The sequence below is a fragment of the Humulus lupulus genome, chromosome 3 (assembly GCF_963169125.1).
Source record: "Humulus lupulus chromosome 3, drHumLupu1.1, whole genome shotgun sequence".
NCBI lineage: Eukaryota > Viridiplantae > Streptophyta > Magnoliopsida > Rosales > Cannabaceae > Humulus > Humulus lupulus.
This window is the reverse complement of record NC_084795.1, coordinates 107,789,699-107,809,086: the sequence shown is the minus strand read 5'-3', so window position 1 is coordinate 107,809,086 and position 19,388 is coordinate 107,789,699. Positions and strand designations below refer to the sequence as shown.

Below are 19,388 nucleotides of genomic sequence, written 5' to 3'. Positions count from 1 at the left end.
CATCTAGTAACCTCGGGGAGTTCTGGTTAGGCATGTGAGATCATTTCAAATTTTCCAAATCTACCAAGGAAGAATTTAAAAAAAAAAAAGAGAGAAAAATAAAAACCTTGTTTTTGAAAGTAGATGAATCGTCATAGAGATGAGCTAGAGAGATTTGCAAGGAGACCCGACACCCCTAGTGGCAACTCTTCCGATACATCCAACATTGCCTCTCCCACCTCAACAATAGCTAATAATCCTTTAGCAATGGCTCATCGTGAGAAAATTAACCAGAGAAGTCTAAATGAGTATCTGCACCCCACTCGTACTCCTACCCCTTCTTGTATCATCGTTCCACCTAATGTGCCTAACTTTGAATTTAAACCTAGCATGATTCAACTCTTGCCAAATTTCCATAGTTTAGAAAATGAAAATCCTTATGTGCATATTAGGGAATTTGAGGAGGTGGTAGCCACTTTCTATAACTAAGCTAATATCGTGGATACTGTGCGATTGAAGTTTTTTTCCCTTCTCTTTGAAGGAGAAGGCTAAAAGCTGGTTATACTCTTTGAGACCAAGGTCTATTGGAACATGGGATGAAATGACATCGTCATTCTTTCACAAATACTTCCCTAACCACAAGAACAATGGCTTAAAAAGGTAGATTTCTACCTTTTCCCAAAAAGACAATGAAACTCTCTATCAAGTCTGGAAAGGTTTAAAGAACTGTTGACTCTTTGTCCCCGCCATGGCTATGAAAAATGGCGCCTAGTCAGCTATTTCTATGAAGGCATCACTATTCGTGAACGCAAATTTGTAGAGATGATGTGCAATGGTGAATTCCTCCAAAAAATATTCTGAAGAAGCCTTGGAATATCTCAATGAGCTTGCAGAAAAATCTCATACCTAGACTGATCCAAGTGTTACTGAAAGCACTAATAGAAATCGACCAGCTGAAATTTACCAATTAAGGGAGGAGGACAGTCTCAAGGCCCAAGTTGAGTCCTTAACAAAGCAACTTGAGGCCTTTAAGACAAAAGGTGGGCAAGGCCTACATTTGATTGCCCGAGCAGAAATACATGAGCCATGTTTTGTGTGTGGAGAAACGGATCATTTAGCTATGGATTGCTCAGCTTTTAGTGAAATGAAGGGGGTTTATGAAGAGCAATGCAATTCCTTAGGGGCCTATAATAAGACATTCTCTCATACGTACAATCCTGGGTGGAGAAACCACCCAAATTTCAGCTGGAGAGATCCCAACCAAGCACAATCTTCTGGAGGGAAATGGAGAAATGAGCACCAGACTCAACCATCAAAAGCTCAATTTGCTCTGCAATACAATGCTCCACCTCAAAGGAGTTCTCTTGAGAACACCCTTCATTCATTCATGGAGGAGCAAGCCAAAATAAATCGCCAAATGATGGAAGAAATCAAGGAAATAAAAAGTCAATTTTCAAAACTGACTGGATCCTTGGTTATTTCTGAAAGAGGCAAACTTCCTTCTCAGCATCAATTCAATACACAAGGGCAACATATGGCTCAAACCTCCAACTGTGACGATCAAAATGTTAAGCAGGCTAATGCCATCACAACTAGAAGTGGTAAAGCTTTGGAAGATCCACCAATACCAACTACTACTTCAAAATCTCCAAATGTTGTCTCTGAAAGTGTGCCATCCAATGCTTCTGCAAAAGTTCCATTTCCCCAGGCTCTAAGACTTGTTGGAAAAATTCCTAAAAGTCAAGGAGAAATCCTTGAGCACTTGACACGAGTGAAGATTAATCTGCCTTTGCTTCACATCATCAAACAAGTGCCATCATATACTAAAATCATCAAGGATCTTTGCATTGTAAAAAGGAAGCATCATGTCAAGAAGACTGCTTTCCTAACAGAGCAAGTCAGTGCGGTAATTGAACAAAAGACACCACCAAAATACAAAGATCTTGGTTGTCCCACCATGTTCTGCCAAATTGGGACTCATGAATTCAGCCAAGCCTTGCTAGACTTAGGAGCGAGTGTCAATCTCATGCCTTATTTTATCTACTCACAACTTGGTCTTGGTGAAATCAAGTCTACTTTTGTAGTCTTACAGCTAGCTGATCGTTCTATTAAGAAGCCTCAGGGTATTTTTGAGGATGTTCTTGTTCAAGTTGACAAATTCTATCACCCCGTTGACTTCCTCATTCTCGATACTCAATCTGTGGTTAACATGGAATCAAAAATCTCTATCATACTTGGAAGACCTTTCCTTGCTACAGATAATGCCGTTATTAATTGTAGGAATGGTCTCATGAAAGTATCTTTTGGGAATATGACTCTCGAGGTCAATATTTTCATGTTGCAAAGCAACCACATGATGATGACGATGATGAGTGTTATCAGACATTTCTGATTGACACACTCATTACTGAGGAGATTCAATTGCAAAGCAATTATGATGATCTTGATGAACTCCTGCCTGTTAGTGAAAGTTCTAGTTTTGATGAGTCAATTAATGAAATTTCTTGTTACAAAGACTCACAAAACGGAAGAACAAAGTTTTGGCAACCTCGCTTTGAATAGCTACCTAGTGAAAGGGAAAATCCAAAACCTTCTGCTAAAGAAGTTCCCATTGTTAAGTTAGCCCAACTACCTGAGGGTTTAAAACATGTCTTCCTGGGAGATGGTGATACCTTTCCTGTTGTCATTTCGTCCAAACTTGATCCTTCACAAGAAATTAAGCTATTGTAAAAGCTTAAATCTGCATTAGGTTGGACGATCCTTGATATTAAAGGTATTAGCCCTTTAATTTTCTCCCATCGAATCAATCTCAAGGACGGGGCAATCCCTCGAGGAGATCCTCAAAGAAGACTGAATCACACAATGAAAGAAGTTGTGAAAAATGAAGTGCTGGAACTTTTGGATGCTGACATCATTTATCCAGTGGCTGATAGCAAATGGGTTAGTCCAACTCAGATAGTACCCAAGAAATCGAGTGTAACTTTTGCTAAAAATGAGAAAGGGGCCCTTGTTCTCACAAGAATTGTGACAGGTTGGCGCATGTGCATTGACTATCGAAAGTTGAATTCTGCCACCCGCAAAGATCATTTCCCACTTTCATTCATTGACCAAATCCTTGAACGTGTGGCTAGTCATCCTTTCTATTGCATTCTTGATGGCTATTCAGGCTACTATAAAATTGAGATTGCATTGGAGGATCAAGATAAGACCACTTTCACTTGTCCTTTCGGTACTTATGCTTTTCGGCGTATGCCATTTGGACTGTGTAATGCACCAGCCACCTTCCAAAGGTGCGTGATGAGTATTTTCAGTGACATGGTTGAAAAATGTATGGAAGTATTCATGGATGATTTGACAGTCTTTGGAAACTCTTTTGACGCATGCCTTCTTAATTTAGAAGCTATTTTGACACGATGTATTGAGAAAGGTCTTGTGCTCAACTGGGAAAAATGTCATTTCATGGTATCTTCAAGCATAGTCTTGGGACACATTGTCTTTGAAAGAGGAATTGAGGTTGACAAGTCTAAGATTGATCTCATTTCTAATTTGCGCACTCCAAACACTTTCAAAGATGTTAGATCTTTTCCTGGGCATGCTGGTTTTTATAGGAGGTTCATTCAAAACTTTTCAGCGATTTCTCGTCCACTGTGTAACCCCCTAGCAAAAGATGCTACTTTTGAGTGGATTCCTAAGCGTGAGGATGCTTTCCGAACACTTGTTGCGAAATTGACTTCCGCTCCTATCATTCAGTCACCTGATTGAAATTTTCCTTTTGAAATCATGTGTGACACGAGCAATTTTGTTGTTGGTGTTGTTTTGGGACAACGAAGGGAGGGGAAACCTTTTGTTGTCTACTATGCAAGTCAAACTCTTAATAGTGCTCAAATGAACTATTCCACTATTGAAAAAGAGTTTCTCGCTGTTGTCTTTGCTCTTGACAAATTCCAAGCATACTTGATTGGCTCACCTATTACGATCTTTACAGATCATCCTGCCCTTAAATATCTCATTTCCAAAAAGGATGCTAAGGTGCACTTAATACGGTGGATCATTCTTTTGCAAGAATTTGACATCACGATCAAAGACAAGAAAGGTGTTGAAAATGTCATCGTGGATCACTTGTCCTGACTTGAATTCAGCGATTCTGCTAATGGTCCACTTATTCGTGATGATTTTCCTGATGAACAACTACTTGTTGTTACTAAGTTAATGTGGTATGCACACATTGTTAACTATTTAGTAACAGGTGAACATCCTTCTGAGTGGAGTTCACAAGACAGACGCAAGTTTCTAGTCAAGGTGCGCAATTTCTATTGGGATGATCCATACTTGTTCAAGTATTGCCCCGACCAGATCATGCAAAGATGCATCCCTGATGATGAGGTGTCTAATGTTCTGAACTTTTGTCACAATGATGCTTGTGGTGGTCACTTCTCAGTGAAGAAAACTGCTGTAAAAATCTTACAATGTGGTCTTTATTGGCCCACTTTGTTCAAAGACACCAATGAATTATGTCGTTCTTGTGTAAGGTGCTAGAAGTTAGGTTCTCTGTCCCGCCGACATATGATGCCCTTGAACCCAATTCTTGTGATTGAGATATTTGATTGTTGGGGGATAGATTTTATGGGACCATGTAACGCCCTACTTCCTTAGAGCCGTTACTAAGTGAGTTTTAAGACAAAACAGTGCAATGAACTCGCTAATCGAGGTTTTGAAACAAAAGTGTGACTAATTAAAATTTAAGGCTGTAATCTTTGAAAATGCGTTGTTTCAATAAAACTTCTAGTATTAAACATTTGGGATCCCAAAATAAGGTTCGAAAACTATTTACTTCTTAAAATAAGTTTACAATTGATCAGTTATAAAAATCATAGATTATTACAGCCATTTTCAAATAAACCCCCAACCAAAGCAGTCGGGCAGGCCAAACATGTACGCGTCGCTTCACGCTCTCCGTACTCATGGTTGGTTGACTCAGCCATTGCCCTTACCTGCAACACAGAGCACCCGTGAGCCGAAGCCCAGCAAGAAAACTCATGCAGAACATAACATATGCAAATAATAATATCACTGGCATAATTCACTGATAAATAGGAAAACCATCATAATAAACAAGTACGGCCGTGCCGCCCCCGAGGCCTTACCAAAGCCTGGGGTTTCGGTTCTCACCGCGAGGATAACTCATGTATCCCTTGGGTCCCACCCTGAATATAAGCATCACATGTGCTGTGTGTTACTTTCGGCCCCACGGCCGTACCCGGCCTACGCCGCACTCGGCCCTTGCCGTTCATTTCATCATAATCACACATAGCATAAATCAAGCAACATTCAAACAAATGCTAATTCAATTAAATCTGCACCCTAACATGTAATGCAGTATAGGGCCGTGCCCCGCAATCACACTATGGGCCCACGCCCCATCCTACGGGTGTTATAGTTTTCTTACCTGACAATTCGATAGTTAAAATCACCTGACTCCTTGAGCACGATCCCACTCGAGCCTTAGCGCACACCTAGGCACAAACATAGGTCAAAGTCAACACCGAACCCCAAGTCCGAAAACCTAGCCTCGGGACCAATCCCGAGTCCCCCGGGAATTCCTAGATCCACAAAACAAGGTGGCGGAGTCGAACCCCGATCCCTAGGTCAAAATCCCTCACAAATAGCCCAAAAACCCCATTCTGGGCGCAGGGTAGCGCTACAACGCTCAAAAGAGAGCGCTATAGCGCTACAAGCAGAATCAGCACCTCCCCAGAAAGAAGGCCTAGCGCTACAGCGCCCAAAGACTAGCGCTGTAGCGCTAGTTGCAGGCAGCCAAAACCAAAAATCGCTTCTTGCGATTTTCTTCTCTCATTTCAACTCCAAACTTGTCCAAGTCTTTCCCAAGCCCAAAAACAACCTTATACACACCTCACACTCATCCCAAGCATCCCAAGAACTCAATCCCAAGCTCAAGCAACCCAACAACTCAAAATCTACCATGAACAACCCTAAACCAGAAATTCATGTAAACCACAAAGATAGAGTCTTAGAAATCATACCATTAATGCAATTTCGACCTTGATTCAACCCTAGGCCTCCTTAGCTTGATCATCATCAAAGCTTGACCTGCTTTTCCCCAAAAGTCCCATCCATTTAGCTCAAAAACACAGCTCAAAACCAGTAAAGCCCTAAAACTGAAATCCTCAAGAACTTACCTCAAGTTTCAGATGTTCTTGCTAATCCTTGCCAAGTCTTCAAGTGTAACCTTAAGATTCTTGATGCTCAACCTATCCTAGCTCCCCACTGAGCTTGAACTCAAGAAAAATGAAGAGAAGAGGTGCTAGAACCCCCAAACCGATCCCTTAGAAAACCCATCAGTTTTCTCTCTTTTCTTTTTTTCCTTTTTCCTTTCTTTTTCAGCCCCTTTACTCTATTCTACAAAATCCACTAAGTGTATAAAGCCTCATTTATTCTATCTTCAAAAGCCAATTGGCCAAAATGCCCTCCCTATTAATTCTAAACCCTTTTACCCAAGTAGGGCCATTTTAGTCATTTACCCAATTCCCGCTAATCCTCAAGTGTCTCTAATATTTTCCCGTTGCTTCCCAATACCTGATAAATCACCAAATAATTACCCCCCATCATCAAAATAAATCTCAATCTATTTCTCTGAATTCTTGTTCATACCCCCAGGCTCGCCCCGAGCCGGGTATAAATTCCCGCTAAGACTTTCCACTAGCCTGCTCACTGGGATCGCCTCGAGTCACAAATCACTGATACACCCACATACCACTGTGGTCTCAACAATCATCACATATCAATGCAGTTATGCCCAACATGGCCAAAATTACAATTATGCCCTTCTAACACGATCCGGGCCTACATGCATACTAACATACATAGTCATGCATCTCAGATAAACAAATGTTCATATAACATGCTTTAAATCATAACCATGCATTTAAATCATTAAAATCACACATAAATCCCATCATGCCCTCCTGGCACGCTAATCAAGGCCCTCAAGCCTTATTAGCGGATTTGGGTCGTTACAGACCATTTCCATCTTCTTCTGGTTACCTTTATGTTCTCCTTGTTGTGGATTATCTTTCCAAATGGGTCGAGGCTGTACCCTATCAAACCAATGTTAATGCAACAGTTGCCAAGTTCTTGAAAGAAAATATATTGTCAAGGTTCGGTACGCCTCGTGCCATCATTAGTGATCAGGGCACCCATTTTTGCAATAAGTCTTTTGAGGCTCTCATGCGGAAGTACGGTGTACTCCATAAGGTTGCTAATTCTTATCATCCGCAAACCAATGGGCAAGCAGAGTTAGCCAATAGGGAGATAAAACAAATTCTGGGAAAAATGGTAAATCCCGACCGAAAAGACTGGTCTTCTCGTCCTCTTGACGCACTTTGGGCATACCGTACTGCTTTCAAATCCCCTATTGGGATGTCTCCCTATCGGCTTGTTTATGGGAAAGCCTGTCATTGCCTGTTGAACTTGAGCATAAGGCTTATTGGGTCGTCAAAGCCTTTAACTTTGATCTTAGTGTTGCAGGCATTAATCGTAAACTTCAGCTGTCAGAAATTGAGGAGTTGAGAAATGAGGCATATGACAATTCCAGGATCTACAAGGCAAAATTGAAAGCTGCTCATGATAAACAGATCATGCGAAAGAATTTTGAGGTGAATCAAAAGGTGCATCTTTATGATTCTCAGTTGCATTTCCACCCAGGCAAGTTGAGATCGCGGTGGGCTGGCCCATTTGTGGTGAAACAAGTTTTTCCCAATAGTTCTGTTGAGATCGAGGACCCTACCGATGGGAGACTTTTTAGAGTCAATGGCCAGAGATTGAAGCATTACATCAAGAATGTGAGTCATATTGAAGAGGTCCTTCTTGAGGATCCAGTTTATACACTTTGAATGGTTTGTTTTTCCTTGTCTTTATTTTTATTTTCTTTTATGTCTTTCTTTTATTTGTGTGTGTTATCGTTTTTTCGTTTCTTTTCTGTTGTTTTGAGTTGTTGTTATCAGGTTATTTCAACTATTACCCCATGGATGTTGTCATCTTCCAAGTGTTCTCTTTCCCTATCTTTCTCATTGCATATTTGTTTTGACATTGAGGACACTGTCTAATTTTTGGTTGGGGGTGGTGAGCTCTGGTGAGCATTCATTTGGAGAATTGCATTGTTGTTTTGAATTTTTAAGTCAACTTTTCTCAAAATTTTCTGAGCATGATTACAAATTCTTTGGTTGGAGTTGGTTTTTTCTATATTTAGCTATTAAGAAGTGATCTCCAGAGCTCTTTAATGCACTTTCCAAACATGTGGTAAGATGGTTGATGATGCAAATAGTTGAGAAAATTTTCAAGTTTAAAGTTTTCCATTTCTTGGTGAGTTATTAGAGTTGAGAAAACGACTTTTTGAACTTTTATTGATCATTTGAGTTGGTGAAATCACATTTTTGGAATTTAAAACATGACATGTACTAGAGGGATAGTTTCATGTTCAAAAGAGCCTTTGTTGTAACTTTATTCTTATGTTTCTTTTTGTTCATGAATTTTTGTGTTGCCTCTTGTAAAAAAAATTCAAAAAAAAAAACAAAAAAATATTAAAAAAATATATAGATAACAAGAGCAACATTTCGTTTTTATTATTACATTCTTTCTCTCTTTCTTATGATTATTGTAAAAAAAAAGACTTCATATGTTTCTAAAAAAATGTTTTTTTTATTTGTAATTTTCTTTTAGTTTGCTCTTTATTCTTCGAGTTTTTTGTGTAAATCTCAAAGGTTGATTGTCATTTGAATTCTAATTATTTGATTTGTCTATCTTGTGATCAATATTTGTTCAAATTGTTTGTCCTAAAAAGTTCTGCCCTCTCTCATTTGAGTGTTAATTGTTACAACTCTAACTCCAAGAGTGTCATCTCTCCCATAAAAAAAATACTTTCAATACTTGTGAGGAATTTGGAGTTGAGACCTTTACGCTTGTGAGATTTTTCGATACTATTTGTGTTATGGCTTGCGGTAAGAAATAGATATGGTTTGGTGCACACACACAACTTTGGGATTGCAACTGTGTAGTTTGCATAGAAATTTCTAACTTCTTCATGATTTTCAAAGTGCTTGGCTAGTTTTGATTGGTTTGACTTGATTATTCAACTTGATAATTTTTCTCTCTGCTTGAATTGCTAGGGACTAGCAATAAGCTAGTTAGAGTTTGTGATTAATGGTGAAAAATCCACATTTATTGTTCTCAAATGTTAAATTAAATTAAGTTTTAATTAATATTTTCAAGTAAATAATGAAATATATTTTTACAATTGAAAATATTTAATTTGATTTGCAGAAATTATGTTGCAATTTGGTACAAATAAAAAGAAAGAATCAATTGTGAAAGAAAGAAATAGAAAATTGACATTTTGCAAAATAAAAGCTCATTTCTCCTCTAGGCCCAGTCCAAGAGCTTCATGTGCACAATAGCTGGTTTGAAATTGCTCGAGGCGCCCAAGAATTCAGCTCCTCTATTATCCATTTATTTGTCTACATGCATGGATCCCACAATCAACTCTAGCATGACATGTGGGAAATTACACAATATTAATGTACGAACAATTAATTTAGTTTGCCAACCATTTCCAATTAGCATTGTTTCTATTTCAGTCTTAGCAAAATTTGGTTATTGTATTTATTTTCAGCGTCATTTTAGTTGACCGCTTTATTTTTGTCATTATGGTACTATGTAACAAATGTATTCCTAAAACTCCATATAAAGGGATCATTTGTTCATCGTAGGGATGTAATTTTTATTAGCAAAATTATAGTAAATTTTTGTGAGAATGACTCGCATTCTAGGCTAGTTTCCTAGATAAGGTAAATGATGATCTTATATGTGAGGTCAAATTTATTTGTGTTATGATTCACCAAGTGCCTAAAGTTTATATATTTGAGTAATATAATTTCTTCTATTTTTCTCCATCTCTATATAAATATATTTAACTATTTAATATTATATAAAAATAGTCATGCTTTCTATGTGAATATAATAGAACAAATATATTGATATTATAATTTTATGTTTAGTCTTTTATTGCATTATTGCCAATGAGGTATATTGTCATTCTTAGATTTTTCATAAGATTATTTTCTATGATCTTAAGGTGAGAATTTTTATTACTCAAGTACATTTTATTAATATATGTTCTTGAAGTTTTATCATCCAATTAAATTGTTGGGAAGTGAACAATTTAATTGTGTTTTATGTGTGAATCAAAACTCAAATAAATGAGCCAAACATATAGGTGATTCTCGAAACCTTATCACTTTTGTTATTGAATTTTTTCTACCAATTTTATTTGCTTTAATTTTATTTTCAACATTTTCTCAAAAACCACCAACGATTTCTTTACTGTTTGTGCTTTAGTTCTACTAATCACCTTTTGATTAAGATATCTCTCTATGGACACGACCGCCCATACTACACTAGAACAACCGCTTTGTGAAGACAAGTTTGGGCGTAATCAGGGTTGGTGTTATGTCCACCCTTCTTCTTATTTCCAGCTCTCGAAGATGAAGCTAGGTTAGCTTCAGCCTTAGGTGGATCAGCAGCACCACCAATAGTCTTCTTTTCTCCTCCCTTACTTGGTCCACCCACGATAGACTTGAAATTCTGAAGCTCGCTCATGAGCTACGTCAGACAATAATTAATTTTATTCATCAGATAATTGGTGATGAACGGTTGGAAAGATGGAGAGAGATTATTGAGGATTAAGCTGACTTGAGTCTCCTCATCTATTGTAGCTCCATACAGTTCAACTTCCTGAAAGTAGTTCGTCATCTTGATCAAGTGATCACGAACGTGCTGAGACGGTGCCATCCGATCATTGGCATATTTCTTGGTTGCCTCAAAACGAGTCTGCATAGACTTTGCCCTGAACATGTCTTGGAGCTAATCCATGATTTTGTAGGTCATCTTGACATTTTCCATTTTTGTCTTGAGAGTGTTGACCATACTAGTCAACATGTAGTACCGTGCCTTGTTATTAGCCGCCAACCAACGCTCGTATTTGTCTCTTACAGACTTGGTAGCTCCTTTAGGTGGAACTACCGGAGATTCCTAAGTCATGATGAACTTGGAGTTGTCACCAATCAACACAATTTTGATATTCTCCACTTAATGAAGTTTTCTCTAGTGAGTTTCTCCATCAAAAGTTGAGAAAAGATAAGAGTAGACACAGCCATAATTAAAACTACAAATTATCAATAAAATAGAAATCAATCACTTTTGCTCATTACAACTTCTATTAACATAAATTTTAAGAAATAGCACAACATATACCAAATATATGCAAGATATGAGGAAAAATACCAAAAGAAATCATATATATATTTCTTTAGGTTTTTAACTAATCTATGATATCCTTGTCCCGGTTGGCGAGAGTCAAAAAATACCATTAGTGAAATAGAGTTGTAAACTCATTTAATAATGGACATCATTATTAACAACCGACTATTCGATCAAAATTTCATATTTTATGAGCTAAACCCACGATTTCGATAATTATAGATTTAATCCTAGCAGTCACCATTGGGGTGAGTTTATTAGAATTTGACCTATAATTATCTATCTTTCGAAATCTAACATTGTCAAAATAACTAATGAATACCTTTTGTAGGGGGATGAATCAAAGCGTCTCAAGGCTCCATTAAGCTATCGACTTTGTTAAACTAACGGTGGAGATCGGATACAATTCTTAAAACCAGCACATTATATAATTAAGTTAAGTATTTTTATTATCATTTTTTTTAAAATTAATGATTAAGGTTCTTCAAAAACTTAATTTGTAATATAATTTTTAAAACAAAAGTCCTATAATTTTCTATTAATTCTAAAGTGTCACATTGAAACAAATTCAATTAAATTAGAATTAATTTATTGCTAATCAATTATTAGGTTCAACTATCTAGAAAAATAAACCTAAGACAATTAAGTCAAACTCAGGTAAATGGGCCTTAACAATTGAGTTTGCATGGAGGAAGGCTAGGTTCAGTATGTCGTACCCTCTACTAAGGCCCCCCTAACTTCCACACAAAGCCCAAAAGACAGGAATTTAAACCTTCGTTTTATTAATTGTTATCAATTGATTAGGCCCACTATAATCATGCAAAACAAATGGGTATTCACAAGTGGAATCACCCACAAGAGAGGAATTTAAAGTTTACATTTTCTAATAGGCCCAAATAAAACCTATCACATTATGAATATTTTATTTGGCAACCAAAACCACATATATATCCAAACATATGGGTCACTATATGCATCTAAACCCAATTGCAAAAATCAAATATAGTTCACGGATATGTCACATAATTGAATATCCTAATCACGTTACTAAATGAGATATTTTTATGCGTTTATGCAAAAAAAAGTCACAATTTATCACATTTGTAAAAATACCATAATTAATTAATCTAGAATTTATCTACACAAAATTCATAATTAATTACAATTTTGCGAAAATAATTAAGTCAATTTAAATAAAATTCATCAATAATTAACTAAGTTAATTTGGATTTTATTTATCAATAATTAATTCAATTATGTTATTTTAAGAAATATCTTAAATTAATAAAATAAAATTTAATATCTGTGGGATATTTTTTTTATATAGAATAAATGCACAAAAATCTAATAGATATTAAGATATTAATAAAATTAATTTCTATTTTTATACAAAATAATTAATTTTATTATTATGATAACCAGAATATCTTAAAAATATATTTTTTCAAATTCAACCAAAATATCTTTTTTTTTTTTTTTTAAAAATATCTATTTTCAAAATGAACCAAAATATCTTAGATATTTACCACAACTTTAAAATCAATATCTAACTTTTGAATAAAAATAATCAATTTTATCAACATAGTTATAAAAGAAGATATTTTGATAATTTGAATTAATTTAACAAAATAAATTAATGAAAAGATAATAATTTAAAATTAAGATATTTTTGGAAAAATATTTGTGAAAAAAGCCCGCCGCGAGCCCGCACGAGGCCGCTGTATGGCCCAGCGTCCCGACAACTTTTTACTGTGTGCCTAGCACACAAACTGCCCAATCAGTCCCAAATTTTTTTTATAATTCTGTGCAGTTTTTTAATCCTAAAATAAACAAAAATTGCAACAAATACACATAAACACAATATGCTTCATACTAAATCAAAATCCAATCAATTATGCTAAACAACCTTCAACAAATTCCTTTGATCACCTAGACTAGAGTGGGCAATTCTCAACACATGAGATGGAAAAATTATAGAGAAGAAGATAAATGATATGAGTGGCTACAATAGGTCTCTTGAGTCTATGTTTTTGCTTTTTTTCACTTCACTACTTTCTGATTACAAAACCCTACATTTAAGTGCCTATTTATAGCAACACTTTAGGGTTAATTCAATTTATTTAAAATAAAACCCTTATTAATTAATTAAATAAATATAATATAATATATATTATATACATTGATTTCGTATATTACGAAATCTTTAAAGCTGTATTAAAATTTTATATATGAAATTATAAATATATATAAACAATAATTAATTAATTAAATTATTTATTCAAATCAACTAAATATAATTTGACTATTGATTTAATACTATTTATCAATTTGACACTAATTTGTTATAATTAATAAATTTGCCCAAATTTCTCTTTTCTTCTCTAAATTCCACATCTTAGTAAAACTGTACAAATTTGACACAAAATAAATTTGACAATCCTAATTGATAATTCAATAAATTAATCGAGATTATCTAGATGATTTATTCAAAGGCATTAAGGGGACCATAGACCCATAAATTCAAGCTCCAATAAGTTACCGTAATATAATTATCGAATAAATTCACTACCTTATTAATTTCTCGTGACTCCACTAAAGACTCAAAATTTTGCTCTTGAACTCATAGAACGCTTTACATATAAAGTAAATACGTTATCCATTGTTACAACTATAATTTGTCATTCAATCCTCTATAGATGATCTACAACTGAGTCTGGTACAAAATTACCATTTTACCTTCATTGTATCTTATCCTTAAATACCTCTAAGTTCATTGTAAATGATATTTCCGTGAACTTTAATCACAGAAATGACTACTCATTCATTTAACTCATTGAACCAAGCTATAAGGTGATCATCATTTCACTTCTTGATGTTGGATTAGCTTATACAGGATCTTTATTTATTTTCATGTATATCTAATATTAAACAAATGAATACGAGATAGCCTAAAACATGTTTCTAAAATTGAATTCAAAGAGAAACAATGAATAGAATACTTATAGTATATGTAGCAGAATTAAAGAGTCATTCCTTCAGTTTCTCTAACTCTTGTATCCTCTCCGTCGCAGAGTATTATCAAGAAACTGAACCGATCTTCTATTTTCTTCACAATCTTCCAATGTATCTTTAGAATCACCTAGACTAGTGTGGAAAATTCTCAACACATGAGATAGATATAGAGAGAAGAAGAGAAAATAACAAAGAGGCTTAGAAAATGATTGTGTTTAGAGAGAATCTAAAATCATCATAAAACCAGTGATTAAACTTGTCTATCGTCTGTCTTGACTTCTCTCTAAGCACTCATTTTATAGACTCAATTAGGCCATTTAATTTAATTAAAAAATCAATAAAATAATAGCCATTTTAAAGCCCTAGGTCGAAATTATCATGGGCTTTAGGCCCGTGAAATTTCCCATTTGATTATAAGCTCATTGGACTTAAAAACAAGGCCTGTATTATTTTCTATTGATTTAACTAAGTAAATAATTATTTAAATCCTTTACCAAATTAATTATTTATAATTTGAACCTTGATTTAAACTTATTTATTAATTTAGACACCAATTTATCTTAATTAATAAATATGCCATAATTTCTCTTTTCTTCTCAAAATTACACAACTCTCTGAAACTATCCAAAATTTACTTGGTCAACTTTGATAATTAAATCAATTAATTGAGACTATCTAGATGATTTTATCCAAGGTACAATGGGGACCATGGGCCTATGAAATCAAGCTCCAACAAGTTATCATAAATCTAACAAATAAATTTACTAACTTATTAATTTCTCGTGACTCCACTATAGACTCAGAATTGCACTCTTGAATTCATAGAACGTTCTATAACAAATATAGATACGCTATTAATTATCCATTGTTACAACCACAATTGTCACTCAATCCTCTATAGATGGTCTAAAATGAGATAGGACTAAAATATCGTTTTATCCCTCATTGTATTTTATCCTTAAAACACTTAGTTCCTTGTAAATGATATTTCAGTAAACTAACTTAATTACTAAAATGAGATCTCTATCATTTAACACCTTGAACCAAACTAAAAAGAAACCATCGTTTCACTTCTTCATCAGAAGCTATAGATTTTCATATCTATGATTAACACTCCCACTCAATTATACTACCGAGTTCCCAAGATGTAAGTATGGGCTAGTCCGTAGGGTAAGCTGGTGAACAAGTCAAAGAACTCAAATAATACAACCAGTTAGAATACTAACCACTCAGAATTAAGATTGAATTGACCTATGATCAACTATATGATATGACTAGAATAGATAATAACGGTATGTTTACTTATCTTATCAACTGTCAATATCGGACCAGTCTGATGTAACAAATACATCTGATCTTATCTACTTTGCTGATGTTCTGGAAAGAACATAACATTGTAATGTGTAAGTAGATCATATCGTCGATTGGCAAGTCAGTGTAAATTCGGTGCACTGACTAATCATAGGACTAACTTATTTTGAACATATAATCATATTTATATTCCACTGTGATTACGTCACTATAAATAAGATTAGCTATATGTTCAGGATTTAATAGAAGTTTATGTTAAACAAATAATCATGAAAATAAAACATGTGAGCAAAGTGATTAACCAAGTCAAAAAATGATTTCTATTCTTTTATTGATAATAAAATGAGATTACAAAGAATTTGGGTTTTAATTAGGGAATAAAACCCCAACACTTGCTAGACGCTATAGATGTTCATATCCATGATTAACACTCACACTCAATTATACTACCAAGTCCCCAAGATGTAAGTATGGGTTAGTCTATAGGGTAAGCTGATAACAAACAAATCAAAGGACTTGAATAATATAATCAGTTAGATTACTTACCATTCAAAATTGAGATTGAATGGACTTATGGTCAACTTTATGATATGACTATATTCGATAATAACAGTACATTTACTTATCTACCTAAAGAAAATATCGGTCCAGTTCGATGTAACAAATACATTCGGTCTTATCTACTTTGCTAATGTTCTGGAAAGAACATAACACTACAATGTGTAAGTAGATCATATCATAGAATGGAAAGTGTTGTACCCTAATTTTAGCACGAGTTCACTCACTCAGCTGGGGTACAACTGGCAGGTAGATACGTGGAAAAATAACCAAGTAGAATATCTGGTTATTAACCATGTGAGCAGCTCGCTCCATGAACACGTGTTGAGAATCTAGGCCCTCGATCTCAACCGCAAGCTGTAAGTTTCACAAATGAAAGTTACTAGACCGAAAGTCATCATAGCGACAGGTCCGAGAGTGACCTAAGAAATCATTTGAGTTCGACGCAAAGCCTCGGTATGACTCGCAACCCGACTTGCACAATCATTTGAACTCGCGGAGAAGGTACCCAACTCAGGATGAAAATGTTAGCTATACTCGATAGGGAGGAGGTCTGTCCATAGTACGCGACAACGGGAATGCTCCACCGAACCAAGCTCGAGCTTGGAGGGACAATAACCCATCAAACATGTACGATAGGATGGGAGCTCTTGAACAGCCCCCAGTTAACCTAGGGACTAGGGACCCAACCGTCGAGAGGCTAGCTCTAATGGAAGAGCAAATGAAAAGACTCTTGTTCAGAAAAGAAAAGGATATTTGTGACGAGGAGCTCGAGCCTTTCTCTCCAAACATTGTAGCGGCAACATATCCCGTAGGTTTTAGGATTCCACACATGTAAATGTTTGATGGAGATGAAGCTCCATCTGATCACCTCGGAATGTTTAACACCATGATGATGGCCCACAATGTCGGGCTCGATCTAAGGTGTATCTTGTTCCCTGGAACTTTGGTCGGGCCTGCTAGGTAGCGGTTTAAATAATAAAAGAGGCATTCCATAAGCTCGTGGAAGAAATTTTCACCTATTTCAAAAAAGCATTCTGAACTTCCCAGGCAGCTCAGGTTGAGGCTGATTCATTGGCCAATGTAATGCAACTACCTTGCGAAACGTTGAAGGCATATCTGAGCAGATTTGCCAATGTTGCTACATGAGCTAGGGATGTTGATGGCAGTTCCAAGCTCATGGCAATGAGGACAGGAATCCTCGTCAGGGGTGACTTATGGCAGGAACTCCAAAGAAAAGGAGTTAAGAGCGTAGATGAATTCTTGGCCTGAGCTCAAGAGTGGATAAACCTGGAGGAGGCGCGAGCTTCTGTCGTAGGAACTAGCCAGACCCCCATCCAACCCATTGGTGCGGTAACGGATGTTGCAGCTACGGCTCAAACCGTTACCCAAAATAACCAAGGGGGAATAACAAAACGAAGGGGAATGGTGAGGGCGACCAAAGCATGATGAAGAAAAACAAGTCCAAGGAGAAATTCAAACTTGTCTACGCTACCTATACCGACCTAATGGACACCTGGAAGCACATTTTTCTGGAAAATTCTAATCATCTTCCATGGAAGAAGCCAGAAACCAGAGGGCAAAGAGAGATCCCTCAAAATTATGTTGATTCCATAACAACATCGATCATAACACTGATGACTACCGATAGCTGAAGGATGAGATCGAAACTCTCATCAGAGCTGGACCGTTGGCCCAGTACGCCCGAAATCGGGTAGTCCCTAATCAGCCCGCTGGGTAGTTTCCTCAATCAGTCCCTAAAGCTCCGATAGGCCAAATTGGAACACAGGAAAATCAGGTCGAACCCCCTCCAATAGTAGGGGAGATATAACCACTATTGCGTGACGGCCACAATTGGCGAGCATGAGCAGCGGGCCCCAAAAGAGGTACATTAACGAGCTGAAGGCTCATAACGGGGTGGAGTTCGTCCCGGAGCAACGATTATTGAAACAGCAGCGATTGGAAAAGCAACCAATCATTTTCACAGAAGAGGATGCTAGCCACATCCAATTCTCACATAATGGTCCACTGGTGGTAACCGTTCAGCTCACCAACTGAAGGGTCCAAAGAACACTAGTGGATAACAGAAGCTCTGTAAATCTACTTTTCAGATCCACCCTAGAAAAATGGGATTATCCATAACTGATTTGAAGGTGACCTCGATGACTCTGTACAGGTTTTTGGGTGAAGGGTCAATGGCCATTGGAACAATCGGGCTGGTGGTGACATTGGGAGAAGAGTCACAAACTGTTTCCAAAGTACTCGAGTTCGTGGTAATCGATTTTTCGGCCGCATACAATGCAATTTTGGGCCGACCTGCGCTGATGGCATTTGAAGCCATAACCTCTATCCGCCACTTGGAAATGAAATTCCCCTCAGCTATGGGGATATGCACAATCAGAGGTGATCAGCTCGCTGCCAAGGAATGCTATAGCATTATTATGAAGAGAAACTCACAACCATGGCAGCAAGCGATGGTCATAAATGACGAAGGTGAGGAGTCCCAGGAAGTAGAAGTTACTCGTGGGACAGAAGAACCTCAGCAGGAAGAGGATAGTGAGATCCCCAACGTGACGACATTGACAAGTAGATAGGCAAAGACAGATCAGAGCTCAAAGCCATAGAAGAGCTCGAGGAAGTAAACATTGATCCCAAAGAAGCTTCAAGAGTCATAAAGATTGGAAAGAATCTTGACGACAAAAGAAAGACGGAGCTGATCAATTTTTTACAGAAAAACATGCACATCTTCGCTTGGTCACAAGAGGATATGGTGGGAATCAATCCAAATATAATTATGCACACTTTAAATTTGGCCAAGAATGTGCCAGCAAAATCCCAAAAACGGAGACTTTTGGGAACGGTCTGAGCTGAAGCCCTTGAGGAAGAAGTAGCTCGATTACTAAAATGCAGGTTTATCCGAGAGGCAAAATACCCGATCTAGGTTGCCAATCTCGTGCTAATCCTAAAGCCGAACAGGAAGTGGAGAACCTGTATCAACTTCTCCGACCTAAACAAAGCTTGTCCCAAGGACTCTTTCCCACTGCCTACGATCGACCAATTGGTAGATGCCATGGCAGGTCACGAGCTCATGTCTTTCATGGACGCGTACTCTGGATATAACCATATCGTGATGAACCCTGCGGACCAGGAGCATACTAGTTTCATGACCGAGCATAACGTATATTGTTACAAAGTTA

At 36.7% G+C, this 19,388-nt stretch overlaps 1 protein-coding gene and 1 non-coding gene across 2 annotated transcripts; one reads left to right on the top strand and one right to left on the bottom strand.

Annotated features, from left to right (window-relative positions):
• Window positions 1–627: 627 nt before the first annotated feature.
• On the bottom strand, window positions 628–734 carry LOC133828162 (small nucleolar RNA R71). Its single transcript, XR_009890799.1, has one exon. It is a non-coding gene; the product is annotated as a small nucleolar RNA R71 (small nucleolar RNA).
• A 365-nt stretch (window positions 735–1,099) lies between these two features.
• Window positions 1,100–2,541, top strand: LOC133824912 (uncharacterized). The gene is made up of 2 exons (XM_062257931.1): window positions 1,100–2,182; window positions 2,260–2,541. Exons 1-2 carry the CDS (start codon window positions 1,100–1,102, stop codon window positions 2,539–2,541), a joined length of 1,365 nt encoding a protein of 454 aa, XP_062113915.1.
• Window positions 2,542–19,388: the final 16,847 nt, after the last annotated feature.